Here is a 15,681-nt window from a genome sequence, read left to right on the forward strand (position 1 = left end):
GAGACTATGAGAATGATTCTTGTTTAATCTGTAAGCTTTTAGTTTCGCATTCAGATTCCGAAGAAAGATATCCAGTCAGGAGTTAAAAAAGATAAGGGTTATCAATCATTTCTTTTAGTACCTTGCTAAAACTCTTTTGAGATTAGTGTAATAAAAACAATGCTTACTTGTGTTTGCATTGTACCTTCTGCAGAAATGAAAGTAGAATTGGTTTGCTGTGCTGACATGTTAAAATGCTAGACACTGAAGGCCCAATTTGTCACGCCATTTTGACATGACAAATGGTAAAACATCAAAGCTGAGATTCGCTGTGTTGTTTGAATTATGTTGCTTGTTGCTTTCCATCAGCATGAAATGTTATACCGCACGGCTGAGACACCTCTAAAAGAGTTGTTTCAAATAAAAACCCAACAAGATGCCAGATTTCAGCAGAATGCACGAGAACAATAGCACATTTGTAGCCATAACTATTACAGAAGCAATAAACAAGTAGGGGCAACAGTTTATTACCAACATAATTCCCATTACATATTGGCACAGATACAGAGTATTAAGAACAGTGATTATATATAATTGAGTCATTTCAAAAACATTAAGGTTTATGAATGGTTTCCAGTGTTGGCATAGTATTCATTTATCTTTTTGTTGTTATTCTTCATGAACACCAGTGGTTTGATTTGTGCTTAGACTTCATTTTCCTTTACTTCGGACTTTCTAGACTGTACGACTCCATTTAAAACTTCCTCTTCCTTTACTTCGGACTTTCTAGACTGTACGACTCCATTTAACACTTCCTCTGTGATGATGGTCACCCTTATCTTCATCTGATCTTTGCTCTTCCTCGGTTCTTCGCTATTCCTCTCTTCTTCACTATTCCTCTCTTCTTCGCTATTCCTCTCTTCTTCGCTCTTCCTCTGTTCTTCGCTCTTTCTCTGTTCTTCATGCTTTCTCTGTTTTTCGCGCTTTTTCTGTTCTTCGCGCTTTCTCTGTTCTTCGCTCTTCCTGTGTTCTTTGCTTTCAGAACTGTTAAAATATTGATTTAACATCAATCCAAGACTCTCAAAAGAGGAAATAAGATACTGGTACCAAGAACAAAATGCATCACTCACGTTAAGTCTTTTCCATCCAGGAGTCTCCTGTAGGTGGTTATCTCAGCCTCCAGAGCCAGATACCGCTGGGTCTGGCTTTGGATGTCATTGCGCAGCTCTCTGAGTTCAGCTTCTCTCATGACAATGATGCCATTGTATTGCTCCATCTGCATGGCAAAACGCAGATTTGTTTCTTTGAGGGCTTCTTCATAGGATGCTGTCTGTAGAAAAGGTAAGAATAAGTAAGCCAAAGCATGTTCAGAAGTGAACGGCTCCTTAAAGATGTTAAGATGGATTTTCTTACAGCTCCAGTCAGAGACTGCAACTCCAGTTCTAAGGACTTCATTTTCCTACGGCTCTCGCTGGCATGTGTGTTGGCTTCCTTCAATGCAGCTGTGTTGGTAGACACTTGAACCTGCATCTTATTCATCTACAGTATGTAGGAAGAAACACATCGTCACCCATTTCTTAAAACATCCAAGATGAATATTTGGATTAGAATACATCCTACTTTTGTTTCATGCCAGACTTTGATTTCCTCCCGGTTCTTCAAGATGATCTTTTCATACTTGGCTCGAATCTTCTCAATAATTTCATGCAGATCCTTAATCTTAGGAGCATCATCTTCCTGATCTTCATCCTGTGTGATTTGAGTATACAATTCTTCCACTTCCTGAAAAATAAAACATAAAGTTTATATTTTAACCAGCTTTTCATGAGATACTACTAGGGTTGCAAAATTCTGGGAATTTTCAAGGCTGGAAACTTTCCAAGGGAATTAATGGGAATTAATGGGAATAAACTGGGAATTTAGCCTATAACAGGGAAATTAAATGTAGTTTAAAAAATCTTTAATATCTTTAAGGGCCAACGAGGCCACACCCCCTGCATGTACTTGCATTTTTCGATTACATACACAGATAATTTCCTGAATCCTGCACACAAAATAATGTTATGTTTTAATGTAAATTACACGCATTTGTTACACACAACTTTATACTACTGTAAAGACAAATACACTGCCTGAGAAAACATTTAGGTTTTAAATAAAAAAATTAAAATCCTCCATGTATCACTTAAGGGGGGATTCTCCTCCATTTTCCAGGCCTTGACTACCACAGAAGCCACTCTTGCTGCATTTTAACAGTTTTAACTAGCAAATACCAAAATATGTTTATACAGTAGCTGGCTAGCTAGCCAGTAAATCATATCTAAATGTAAGCTAGCACTATTATAATAACTATAATAATGTCAATGAAAGAATCAATTCAAGTTCTACTTACAATTAAATCAGTCAAGACGTCATTTTTAAATTTGTATTGCCTTGCATGCATGTCTGCTTATGACCAAACAAAATGCTTATTTATGTTTGTATAGGATATAGTTTATATAAATTTCTCTAAATTTCCAAATAATTCCCATCAATTCCCTTAAATTTCCAAAATTCCACAGATAAAGTTTCAATGCAAAGTTGCAACCCTAGTTACTACACACTCTGAGCATATCAAAGCAGTGAAATTTAATCTATAGCAATATAATAGTTAATGTATGGTGTGGAGTATACCAGTTGATGGTGTTTACGTAAATCATTGCGCTCGGCTTTCAATCTTTTAATGTCATTTTCCGTATGCAACAGCTTCACGTTGATGTCTTTCTGCAGTTTCTTCAGTGAAAGAATGTCAGCTTCAACACTCTGTCTCATGTGATATTCATGTTCAAACCTATAAAAACATTACATTATTGATTATACCTAATTACACATCCACATTCAAACATATGCTATATATACTCAATTTTAGGCCTTGTTAAAAAGTCAGTTTTCTTTTTTTTGGGGGGGGGGGGTTTTAGGCACATTATGTTTGTCATTGTCAATACCCTTAACTTAGATGAAGATCAGATCACATTTTATGACAAATTTATTCAGAAAACCATGAAGTCTAAAAGGTTCACATACTTTTTCTTTGCCACTGTATCTTTTTAACAAAGCATTCACATAATTCGTCTAGTAAAATACTTAAGCGGCAATAGTTAGCTTGTCCAGAACTGAGCACACATTCATCCATTATACTGCAGTGGGAGTTGGATGCTTGAACATTTTGAGGTTACTCGCTTCATTCGCGCGTGAAATTCTATTCATCGAGACATTCACGTGGAAATTCACGTCATGGGAGGGGCTTCTGGGACTCTGCTCGCTTTCTGTAATCACTTAATTACTAGGGAAAGCTGTGTTAACCTGATTGGTTAACGCGGTGCGTTTTTCCACCAAAGTTAACATTTTTCAACTTGTGCGTTTCCCGCAACACTGCTCAATTCGCGCCGCGCTAAACACCTCATTCACGCCGCGAGACCTCCAGATGTGCATCAACGCGTTTTTACATTGACTTAACATTGAAATCACTCACGCTTGACGCCTCTACACCGCAGCTGGTGTGAACGCAGCATACGAGTTCTTTTAACGCAGTGGGAGTCAGCTGACATTGGCTTAAAGGAACAGTATGTAGAATTGTGGCCAAAACTGGTACTGCAATCACAAAACTTGTGGCTAAAACTGGTACTGCAATCACACAACTGGTGGCCAATACACAACACGACAACATAAACATCAGTTGAGGGCTGCAACTCCACTTTTTAAATGACAATATCCTGGCCAGACCACTGTTGTCAGTGTTATAAGTATTTGAAATGAAAATGATTTCTTAATGTTTAGTGACATGTCAGGGCCATTTTATGATTAATTGATATACATTTCTTACATACTGTTCCTTTAACTTTGAACTTTCTTCTTAACTTTACCTTATTATGCCACTATTAATCTTGGCCATTATACTTTTCTTGTCCATTGATTTTTTTTTTTGTGTTTCCTCTTTTTAATAATGTAAAAGCTGCTTTGGAACAATTAAACAATGTTGAAAAGCGCCATAAAATGTAATATTGAATATAGATTAGGTTATAGCATGGACTAATAATGACCAAACTTACTTGCTTCTGAAGTCTTCAGCAGCCATCTTAGCATTTTCGATTTGAATAAACACTCCAGTGTTACCTAAGGTCATCTTCATTATCTAAATGAACATATAAGAGTAAATTACGTCTGGCTTTGTGCAATACAACACTTTAAAGGGATACTTCACCGATTTAGCATTCAGCTTTGTATCTGTAGAAACCCGGCAGTATTACTGAATGACCATGTTTCCCTCCATCATTTCCCCCTGAGAGGAGAGATATCTGCATTTTGGTTCTGCAAAAAAGTCCTCCGATGATGCAAAAATCGTCATATTACATCATCGGAGGACTTTTTTGCAGAACCAAAATGCAGATATCTCTCCTCTCAGGGGGAAATGAGGGAGGGAAACATGGTCATTCAGTAATACTGCCGGGTTTCTACAGATACAAAGCTGAATGCTAAATCGGTGAAGTAGCCCTTTAAGAAAAAATGATTAGAAAGGGTTTCTTGGTGTCACGGGGGTGGTACTCTTTCAAAAAGTAAATCTTTGCACCCCAAAAAATTGTCTATTTGCATAAAATGTGTATTTTGTGTAAAAGATACTGCCATACGTTATAGATCAATAAGTCATTTTATTAACATAAAAATTTAGATTATCTCCTTGCGTAGTTTTTCAATAGTGACATAATAGTGACTGTAGTCACGAGTGGCAGGACCTTTTTTTTCCTTCACAAACTGGCGAATCTGCACCTCAAGCTGAGTGTTGCTTTTTCCCAAGTTCTTGACTTCCTCTAAATAGGTGGCGAGGCGATCGTTCAGGGTTTGCATGGCAATTTTTTCATTGAAGCCTTCGAGGTTTGTTTGTATGAATTCATATCCAAAAAATTCCTTGGAATTAAAACCTCCTTTCCCGGCACCCATCCAAAAATTAAAATTTGGCTTGAAGAGGCAGGGATCTGAAGCTGTCCTAAATAGTCCCCTTCTCTGAAAGCCGAAGTTATGCATTATAGGTTATTTTTTTACGGAGAAGAGATCTGTAAAATGGAGAATAGATTCAACTGCTGATTCTGAAAGTTTGGAGGTCTTTATGGGACACCTTTATATAGATACTTCTGTACCCAGGCTGCAATTGGTGGTTATTAATTTATCATCAGACTCTGGACTTCTGACCCATACCTACAGTATTATTATAGCCAGAGTACTAATTAAATCAAAATCAAAATTATAAAGAAGTAGTATAATATCATAACTGTGCCATATTGACTTCAAGTGACTTTGACCTCACTTGACACTGATAGTAACCTTATATGTTAACATTAAATAAGAACAGGCTGTGATATTTTTTATTTGAACTCACTGTTATGCAGTTACAACTGTGTATGACTTTATTTTTTACATGTATCACAAAGAGTGTTTTTGTCATTAAATGTACATGTGAATGTAAGTGAATGAAGACAGCACCTGTCAACCTGCAAAATGAGCACCACAAAATTTATAAAAGTAATCCTTATTCCAAGTTTTCTGAGGTCACGACAGCTATTCATTGATGTTTAACCCACAGCTCTCTTAAATTCCTGAGACTTTTCAAGCACAAATGACTGAAAATACAATCAAAATGCGTCCCTGGATTTGTCTTGGATAGTTTGATAGTTAAAAACATGTGACCTTATTGGTTTATGGGACTTTGGTTTACTTTTAATTTTAAAGCTTGGCAGTCCCAGTACGTTTATTGTTTAAAAATTAAGAATGAATGGTAATTTCTAAAAACAAATTTCTTAAAGTAGCCATTTCCCCTTAAATGCATAAATGTTTTAGCAATCATCATTACTTATTTGGATATTTAGCGACCTGCAATGTATATTTAACACCAATTTCTAAACTTCCTTATTAGTATAAAACTGTCATATACTGTCATTGGTTTTAAATGTCGAGAAAACAAAATTCATGTGGCTTTCCAACTCTAGGAAATGTTTAGATAGTTCTATGGTTCTTCGAACTTTACAAGGAAACTTAATTTCATTAGTTTCAGAGTACAAATATTTGGGCATTATAATTGACGATACATTAAAATTTAATTCACACATTAATTATTTGAAACAAAAACTAAAGAAGAAACTAGGATTTTATTTTAGAAATAAGTCTTGCTTTTCATTTAGCGCTAGGAAGACACTTGTAACTGCGACTTTTTTGCCAATCCTTGATTATGGCGATGTAGTGTACCAGCATGCTTCCTCTCATATTCTTGCCTCCTTAGACGCTGTGTATCATGGTGCTCTAAGATTTGTTACGAACTGTAAATTCTCTACACACCATTGTGCATTATATGATAGAGTTTCCTGGTCTTCTCTTGCTGTACGAAGGAAAACGCACTGGTATATACTGATATACAAAGCGATTTTGGGTCTTTTACCATCTTATCTCAGTGATATGCTTAAGCAAAAAGTTGCAGGTAACTACTCATTGCGCTCACAGTCTTTTCACAGTCTGCATGTACCCCGAGCCAGAACTAATCTGGGTAAAACTGCTTTTAATTACGCTGCACCTTCAGATTGGAATACACTTCAAATGACATTGAGGCTGAACCATTTGATTTCTCTCAGCAATTTTAAAACACTTGTACATGCATTCCAGAAAGATTTAACGACCTGCAAATGTTTTTGAGATTGTATTTTAATGTTAGTTTATTGTGTGTTGTACTGTTTTACTGTTATATGTGTGTATGACATATTGGGCTGCCTATCTTGGCCAGGACACTCCTGCAAAAGAGATTTTAATCTCAGTGAGGTCCTCTCCTGGTTAAATAAAGGTATATATATAATACCTGATTAACAATAACTAAATGATAAAATTAAGGATATGTTGTAATGTTTTGACGTTTTATTTATTAAAAAATATTAAACATTAAAATTATGCACTAATGACATTCCAGGTCTTTAAAGACCCGAGCAAAGTGAAAGTAAAAATTACTTCAATTGGTAACACCTAAATAGCTTTAAGTAAACAATTTCAGTTGATAAAGCTTAATTTTAAAAAGTGTTTACCTTAAATTTTTTACTTAATGTAAGGAAATTTAACTTGATAAAACAACTTTGTTACTAATTGAACTTTTTTTAAATTAGACTTAAAGTTCACTTTTTACAGCTTCTGATTTGTCAGTTTACTACTAAATAAATTGTAACTTAATGTTATTTATTTAATTTCTTTATTTATTGTTTTAATTTAGATTAATATAAGTAAACAACATGGAAAAAATGATTCATTGAATTTAATCAATTTTTTTAAGGTAAGTGGTTGCAATCAATTTATTTAAGCTACATTTAAACAAAAATTATTAGTAAAGTAAAGATTAGTAAAGTAAATAAAAATATAAAACTTTTGTTAAAATGTAGCTTATATAAATTGATTGCAACCAATTACCTTAAAAAAATTTATTAAATTCAATGAATCATTTTTTACATCTGACTCTTTGGGTCCTTGCAAATGGTCAAATGAGAAATGCAAATTACCTATGGCCAGGTGGATGTAACAAGCTCACTGATTGGCTCTGATTCTATGTCATGCGCAGATTTATAGATCTCGGGTGAGGACCCCAAGCCTCACCGAAAAGCTAAATAGAGAGGCTAAAACGAAAAGCAAATCTAATAGCGAAAAGAATAAGGAGAAGCATCAGGAAAATAAAAACAGAAATGTTAAACGGAAATGCCCTTTTAAATGCCTAATTTAATTTGTAGTTCAATTTATAAATACAGTTATTTATTATTCTTTTTAAATCGCTTTTTAAAATACATTTTGAAATTCCATTATTTAATTAAGAATTTATAAATGCAATTTAAAAAGATGAACTTACTGAGTGTTTTATGTTGTTTTTGTAAATTGTTATATTAATATTTCATTTCTACATTATTTTTATAATCTCATTTTTTATTGCCTAATAAAATGTTACATAATGATTTTTTGTAACTTTGTCTATTTATTTATAGATTAATTAATGAATTTTTAAACAAATCTATTAATTGCTATTTTTATTGTCCAGGTAGTTATTAAATATTGAAGTTCTTTATTACATTTTGCATGACCCTTGTAGTCCTCCATATTTCACTAGGTTTAATAACAGGCTTAATAACATTAATGACAAGAAACAAAGTTTTAATAAAAGTTTCTTCTTTTATTGAAAAGTACAAGACTGAAGCACAACATGGAAACAAAATGGGACAATGTGGGGATTGTATCTTTATGGAAGTAAAGTTTAAGTTCTTTGACCTTAAAGCTTGGCTTTAGTACTTAAAATTTTAGTGTTTTTATAAATTAGCTTTGAAATGTTAATTTGCAATAAGACAGTAACTGTATATTAAGGCACTTTGGTCTTAAAAATATCTAACTTTTATTTAGACAATTTTAGTATTGGCCCATGAGGTGTCTGTGTTGTATTGTCTAGTGTTCACAGGTTCCTCTCCTTGGTCTCTGTGCTTGAAGACACCACCTTCCCGTCCACCAGCGTCTGTGTGACAGTCATTACTTTCACCTTCTTTTGCTCATCAAGAGCATCCTGGAGTCTGGAAATACAAATAATTTTTAAAAAGTCATGCAAATAATCATTTAATCTACAATTTTTTACTTAAGCGCATCTCTAGGCTTACTTGAAGTCTCCGCCATCCAGGAGCCTCCTGTAGGTGGCAATTTCTGCCTCCAGCTTCATCTTAATATTCAGCAGAGCCTCGTACTCCTGCGTCTGGTGCTGGATTTGGTTGCGCAATTGCGTGAGCTCGGCTTCCAGCTGCACGACGATGCCGTTAAGATGCTCAATCTCCATGTTGAAGCGCAACTCTGTGTCACGCAGTGTGCCCTCCAGTGATCCTTTCTGCAGGATTAAATAGTAAGAATGGAAGAGTTGGTGGACATTTTATTTAGAACAAGTGTGAGACTCAATATAACCCATTTATTACAGCTACCAGAGGACCAACTCACCAGGCTCCTCTGTGACTCCAGCTCGATCTCCAACGTCTGAAGTTGTCTACGGAGTTCGTTGACTTCTGTACGGGCACCCTGGAGAGCCTCTGTGTTCTGCGTGACTTGTACCTGTACCTCTGAGATCTGAAAAGCATAACATTTCATATTAGTGCCAAAAGAGTGCCAACATTAAAGAAATTCATGGAATTTTTTTTAAACATACCTGTGTTTCGTGCCAGGCTTTGAGTTCTTCTTGGTTCTTCAGGGCCATTTTCTCATACTTGGCCCTCATCTCCTCCATGATCCGGGATAGGTCTTGTCCCTTAGGAGCATCAACGTCCACCTGCACTCCAGACTGGGAAATCTGGCTTTGCAGCTCCATTACCTCCTATTGGGTGGAGAGACCGTAAAATGCGTCATAAAAAAGCAGATGTTTTCAAATGTGCAGATGCACCGAAACACCTGATGTTTACTCACATTATCATGGTTCTTCTTAAGGAAGATGAGCTCTTCCTTGAGAGCCTCGATCTCGCTTTCGAGGTTCATGCGGTTCATGTTGGTGTCGTCGATGACCCTCCTCAATCCACCAATGTCAGCCTCCACACCCTGGCGAATGGACAGCTCGGATTCATACCTGCGAACATGCGAAAGGTTAATCACGATTGCATCCCAAGCAATGAACATTCCCGTGAAGGTCAACGTGCGATAAAGTTTGTTACATTTTAATCTCGTTACTCACTTGACTCTGAAATCATCAGCTGCCAGGCGGGCGTTATCAATCTGGAGGACAAGACGGGCATTGTCCGTGGTGGCATCAAAGATCTACAACCAAACAGAAAGACTGGTCAGTACTGAATCGGTCACAGCAACGACCCTGAAATTTTTTTTACTTCTTAGTCGTGATATAAAACCTGATCTAATCAGGTGTTGGATCTACATTATCATCTTCTGTCCCGATGTCCTGGTTTGCTAAGATAAGAGGGCATGCTGGAGGACAAAGTCCACTTTGCATTTTATAGGATAATCATTAACAAACAACCAGAATGTTGGAAAAACCTGCAGCTGGATCAAGTCGGATTTCTTGTTTACTCTAACCTAACAATTTTGTTTTGTAGATTCTTCCATGTTTGCATGGAAAATATCCATGGAACAGGGTGGATACCTATATAAGTTAAACATATGTTAAGGGGCGTTGGACTAACAATAGTCCCTCATTCAATGGTATTGTTTAAATGTTTGGAATATAATGTGTTATTTTACATGGGCTATAACTTTTTGGATATTATTTGTTGATAATATAATGCTTTCCAGCTAATTCATAAAATGCCCTTTGATGGAGGCTTTAAAGAAGTTTTCAGGAATAGCAGTCATAATACATAAAAAAGTCAATTATTCTGATAACACTGTCAGGTTATCAGTGACTTGTTTGGTTTTAATTGAATCTGAAAGATATAGCTTGTGTGAAAACAACACTAAGTTATCACGGGTCACTCAGCTATCAGTGTCTTTAAAAGCAACCATATCTTCATTTTGAACCCAAACCTTTGAAGAAAGTCTATGACATGAGTATACCTATATGAATTGGCATTGATAAAAAAATCTGTCTCACAGCTGGTTACATCTTGCACTGGCTGAACTCAGTCTAGCTCCCTCGACTTTTCCATTTCCCTTACGTGACTCTAAAATGTCTCATAAGTTTCCATCCGTTGGGAATAAACAAAGCTGTAGACGTATACCAGTGCCAGGATAAATACAGGACGGAACTTCTTATTCACCAGCGTACTGGTTGTATAAAGCAGGATTTATGTCTGCAGTCCCACAGAGACCAAGATTAGTCCACCGGTGACCGCCCTCCCCCACTTCCCCCTATTTAGGTTTCACTCAATGGTTTCTTGGTTCCCTGCCAACCAGTGTTGGCCATCAACTCATCAGCACATTAATAATCCCATTACCTGTTTTTCCTTTAAAATCCCATAAATGCCATCAAAATTCTCACCTTCTTGCGCAGATCATCGATGATGGGCTGGTAACGGCTGAAGTCGTGTACGTCAGGACCTTTCTTCTCCAGGGCCTCTCTGATCTTCAGTTCCAGCTTGCTGTTGGCCTGCTCCAGGGTCCTCACTTTCTCCAGATAGGAGGCCAGACGGTCGTTCAGGTTCTGCATGGCCATCTTCTCGTTGCCCATGATCTCACCTGTGTTTCCAGAAGCATTGATCTGGATGGAGCTGGACATCGAGGGCGCTCCCAGTCCGCTGCGGACACCTGAATAGGAGGCAGAGGAGATACGGGTGCCCTGACCACCAGCGCCGCCATAGATGCTTGCGGCCCGGTAGGTGGGCATGCTGCTGGTGGTGGTGGTCCGCTTGATTGACATCTGGGACAGCGGCACCTGGGAGGTACGCACGCTGTAGCTTGATCTGAGACTCATGGTTGCTGAAGTGAGTGGCTGAGTCAGTGACGATCTGGAGAGAGGTAGAGCTCAGTAACACAGCCAGAGGAGAGCACAGGGCAGAAGGGAGGGAGGCTGCCGGGCTTTATGAGCAGACAGCCCCGGAGTCCCGCCCTCAAGCCCCTCCTTACAGCCAATCACGTTAATCTGTGGCTGAAGTCTGTGGCTATGGGCTTCATGACTGGAATTCTGTTGTTTTAAGTGACTGCAGCTTTTTGTGCTGAACTTAGTGAAATCCATTTTACATCCAGTGATTTGGGACAAGGGACTTAGTTGGAAGTATTAACATAAACAAATTTAGGTAACATTTTATAATTTAGGTTGTATTTGTTAACTTTAGTAAATGCATTTGCTCATATGAACTAACAAAGGAGTATAGTTGTTTTAGTATTTGTTAATCTTTTTTATTGTTAGTTAATACCAATGCAAATGTTAGTTCATTGTGCATTTAAAAAATATATTAAAGGGATAGTTTACACAAAAATGAAAGTTTGTCATCATTTGCTCACTCTCATGGTGTTGCAAGCTTATATGCTTTTCTTTGTTCTGATGAACACGAAGGAAGATATTTTAAGAAATGTTTGTAACCAAACCAATCAGAAGCCCCTTTGACATCCACAATACGAAAAAAGAATACTATGGAAGTAAATGGTGAATACCAAAAAAAAATTTGCAACCTGGGGCACCAAAACAAAGAAATGTATACAGGTTTGTAACAACATGAGGATGAGTAAATGATGACAGAATTTTCATTTTTGGGTGATTTATCTCTTTAATAAATGCTAAATTTAATATGAACTAAGATTAATAAACTCTGTAGGAGTATTGTTCATTGTTAGTTTTTGTTAGCTAAATACCTTGTTATAAAATGTTAAATAAATAAATAATAAATAAAAATTCTCACATTTTATTTTCAGGGTAAATACATAATATATTTATATTGCACTCTTAGAACAAATGTGTTAAAAACAACACATTAGTGTTTATTCCACCCATCTCTGTGTTATTATTGAAATAACACATTTTGTGTTACTTTTAACACAACTTGTGTTTTATTTTAACACAAGATCAACACAAAATGACACATAATGTGTTAAAAGATTAACGCACAAATATGTGTAAAAAATTAACACATCCTTTCTAAGAGTGTACATTTTGCATTCGTTTAATATACAGGAACTGCCGAGCAATTGTTTCCAGGGAAACCAAACTTATTAAAACACTGATAAGTGAAATCATTACTGTACGCTGACATCATCATTACTGTACGTTGACATCATCACGATATGTTGACATTCGAAGTTGCACAATTTGTTATCTCTTGTTTAGCCGAGTTGACATTTTCACACCTGAGTGGCAATAATCTTTCGTCTTGCTCCAGCCAGGTTGTGCATTCTTACATTTTCTTCTGTTAACCATTATACTAAAATTATCAAAACTGATAGGATTTAAAAGATTTAACCTAGTGTATCAGAGCCTTCAGGTCATGATATTTGATCACTGAAAGGGTTTCCTGGCTGCCACACCTTTTAAAGGATGTGAATGCTCGTGAAGAAACAATTAGGCTTGGCTCCTGAGTACACAAATGTAGAAACAATGAACTAAAGCTAATCACAGAAACCTATCTGAACCCCCTTGAAATTTTAAACTCGGATCATAGATTTTCTCACACATCCGGATTACACCCGTATCTGTTTCACAAACACGGGTTTCAAGTGATACCACACAGTTTTTCCAGACTAAATGTTTATGTTTCTATTTGTGTGTGTCTGTTTAGAGAAGTAAAACGAAAAGAACAAGAAAATATGCAAGGTATTTCAACTCCCAGTTGAGTCAGAATGCTTGTGTGTTTCAAACACAACAAACTGACCCTTTACTTTTTTTATAAACTTAAACGGCCCCTAAATGGCCCCAAACAAGTCTGCATCAGAAAAATCTAGTATGTGTGAGTGTTTGTCGGTGTTTGGTGATTCATTCTTATCCGCTGTGTTGGAATGTGTTTATTTAGTTGAAAGGACACAGCAGTGTTTGATCTGTAAAAGTTTAGACCCTTCGTATGTGCTTATTTACTTATACATGAAATGATTATCTTCCTGCACCAACCTGTCATTTAATTGCATTTATACTTTACACTATGTGTAGGTATACATTTTATTTAAAATAGATTAGCTTGTTCGTTCCATGTCGTATTTGTTGCCTCTTTTTTTATCTGGGTGTGTTTGATCATCCTAAAGCTTTTAATCATTTTTCCTGAACCCATAATCAGTGTTATGGGTTGCCAGATCCCTTTCTGCTCCACCCTTTCAGGATTAGGAAATTATTGCATGAGTTATGGTGGAGGTATGACAATAACAAGCGGGTGGTCCGGTCTAAACTCATATGGGCTTTATCTAAGGTGTGTCCTCATAAAAACACATTAAAAAAACAAACATGCATTCAAATAACAAACCGCTCGTGCTATATTTTACACTCAGTTTGATAAGGGAATATTTTTGTTCAAGTGTAGTAAGAGAGATGTGTTTGTCCATTGTAACCATTATGTTAATTATAGGGAAATGATGGCCACATTGAATAATCAAATAGGGAGATGGAGAAAGGTCACATGAGGATCTTTGAATTCAAGCCAGTGATACAGTAAAAGATTAAAAGACTTTTATTTGTATGTTTATTTTACTACCAAAGGTAAAAGTACCATACATGGGCAGTTTTGGAGGGTGAATGACTGCATGTATTGGTGTGACTCATTACGTGTAAATAAAATGATGATACTTCTTGATAATTTCAAAAATATTGTATATTTTATCTCTTTAATAATAACTTAAGTTGAAGGGAAACTTATAAAGAGCTACATGTGTTTGGATGGATGACATCATAAGGCAAGTTTAGACGAGGTTTGTAAGCCATGCATTGGTCAGAAACATTTGTATGCGAAATACCATGGGCACCGTGCCTGTTTTTGCACCTTACTGATGCCAGTACAAAATTCCAGAGACATCACAGTTAATGAGTAATATGATACCTTGCTGCTACCTTCAGTTAACATTAACTGCAACCTAAGCTTTTTCTTATGTAGGCAGACCACATGTGTTTCCTTCATTAAGGTGAAGAAGTGAGCCAAATGTTTATTTTTACCAGCTTATCAGCACTGAAACAACTGCTTGCCTGTAACCTTGATAGTCTTGAACTGTTAGGTAGTAAAAGTCTGACTCAGGTTAGATCCGGTAGGAGTGGTGCATCCGGTCAATAAAGATGGTGGCATAACTGTACTATGATTTTATTAAATATTACAGCATCAATATATTTTACAGCATGGTAAATTAATTCTTAAAGAAGTATTTGTGCTATAAATCTTTTGAGTGGACCAAGTTAATATGATAGATAGTAAAGAGTTCCGCTTTTATTTATTTATTTATCTTAATTGTTTATCCTTAAAAGGAATGTAATGAAAATCAAATGGAGACTCTGCATCTTAAGAAAAAAGAATTTATCTAAAAATTGCTGGTATATTTTCAACCCAATGTTGGTTTAAAATGATACCGGTTGTTTCAAATTAAAATGCTATGTTGTTTAAACCCATTGTGGGGCTAAATGGAAACAATTTCTGTGTTAAAGGTGCAGTGTGTAATTTTTAGAAGGATCTCTTGACAGAAATGCAAAATAATATAAAAAACTATATAATCAGGGGTGTATAAAGACCTTTCATAATGAACCGTTATGTGTTTATTACCTTAAGAAGGGGACGTTTTTATCTACATACCGAGGGTCCCCTTACATGGAAGCCGCCATTTTGTGCCGTCATGTTTGTACAGAAGCCCTTAATGGACAAACTTTTTTTACGAAGCTGTCCCCGAAGATTACATGTTTGTTTGGTGGTGGCTACCGTAGCTTCTCTATTCGTTTTAAAAGCAATGAGTGAGCAGTTAACTGAGCCATTGGTTGCAATTCGCAACCTCACCACTAGATGCCACTAAAATTTACACACTGCACCTTTAATTTAACCCAACAGCTAGGTTTGTCCCTTTTTTGATCCAATGATGGGTTCAAAATAACTTAACCCATGCTGGGTTGTTTCAACCCAAAAATTCTGTGTTGTTTTAACCTATAGTTGTAACAAATTTAAACATTTTCTGGATTATTTTCAGACCAGCATTGGGTCAAAAATGGACAAGCCCAGTCCGCTGGGTTGTTATTTAACCCATGCTGGGTTGTTTTAACCCAAAATTCTGGGTTGTTTTAACCTATTGTTGGAACAA

At 36.3% G+C, this 15,681-nt stretch overlaps 2 protein-coding genes and 1 long non-coding RNA gene across 3 annotated transcripts in view; 1 reads left to right on the forward strand and 2 right to left on the reverse strand.

The window, feature by feature from the left end:
• Window positions 1-15,681, forward strand: part of LOC129430265 (uncharacterized) — a 102,785-nt gene that overhangs the window by 45,783 nt on the left and 41,321 nt on the right. The window lies entirely within an intron of this gene.
• Window positions 497-5,331, reverse strand: krt18a.2 (keratin 18a, tandem duplicate 2). The gene is given in 8 exon segments (XM_073875011.1): window positions 497-1,023; window positions 1,110-1,309; window positions 1,393-1,518; window positions 1,600-1,761; window positions 2,653-2,809; window positions 4,068-4,131; window positions 4,178-4,179; window positions 4,673-5,331. Coding segments are annotated over 8 exon segments (1,416 nt in total). The 5' UTR covers window positions 5,038-5,331; the 3' UTR covers window positions 497-683.
• On the reverse strand, window positions 8,177-11,483 carry krt18a.1 (keratin 18a, tandem duplicate 1). Its single transcript, XM_055187366.2, has 7 exons — window positions 10,976-11,483; window positions 9,719-9,801; window positions 9,457-9,613; window positions 9,203-9,367; window positions 8,998-9,123; window positions 8,670-8,890; window positions 8,177-8,585 (listed from the first exon to the last, which is right to left on the reverse strand). The coding sequence occupies exons 1-7, from the start codon at window positions 11,405-11,407 to the stop codon at window positions 8,471-8,473; spliced, it is 1,299 nt and encodes a 432-aa protein (XP_055043341.2). The 5' UTR covers window positions 11,408-11,483; the 3' UTR covers window positions 8,177-8,470.

The sequence above is a fragment of the Misgurnus anguillicaudatus genome, chromosome 13 (genome assembly GCF_027580225.2).
Source record: "Misgurnus anguillicaudatus chromosome 13, ASM2758022v2, whole genome shotgun sequence".
Classification (NCBI taxonomy): domain Eukaryota; kingdom Metazoa; phylum Chordata; class Actinopteri; order Cypriniformes; family Cobitidae; genus Misgurnus; species Misgurnus anguillicaudatus.

Bases quoted from the DNA above. Each gene is read 5' to 3' on its own strand.
- krt18a.1 (XM_055187366.2), bottom strand. From the start codon at position 11,407: ATGAGTCTCAGATCAAGCTACAGCGTGCGTACCTCCCAGGTGCCGCTG. The intron at 9,614-9,718 runs GTGAGTAACGAG...GCATGTTCGCAG, and splicing joins GCTGATGATTTCAGAGTCAA to GTATGAATCCGAGCTGTCCA. The intron at 9,124-9,202 runs GTATGTTTAAAA...TATGCTTTTCAG, and splicing joins AAGCCTGGCACGAAACACAG to ATCTCAGAGGTACAGGTACA.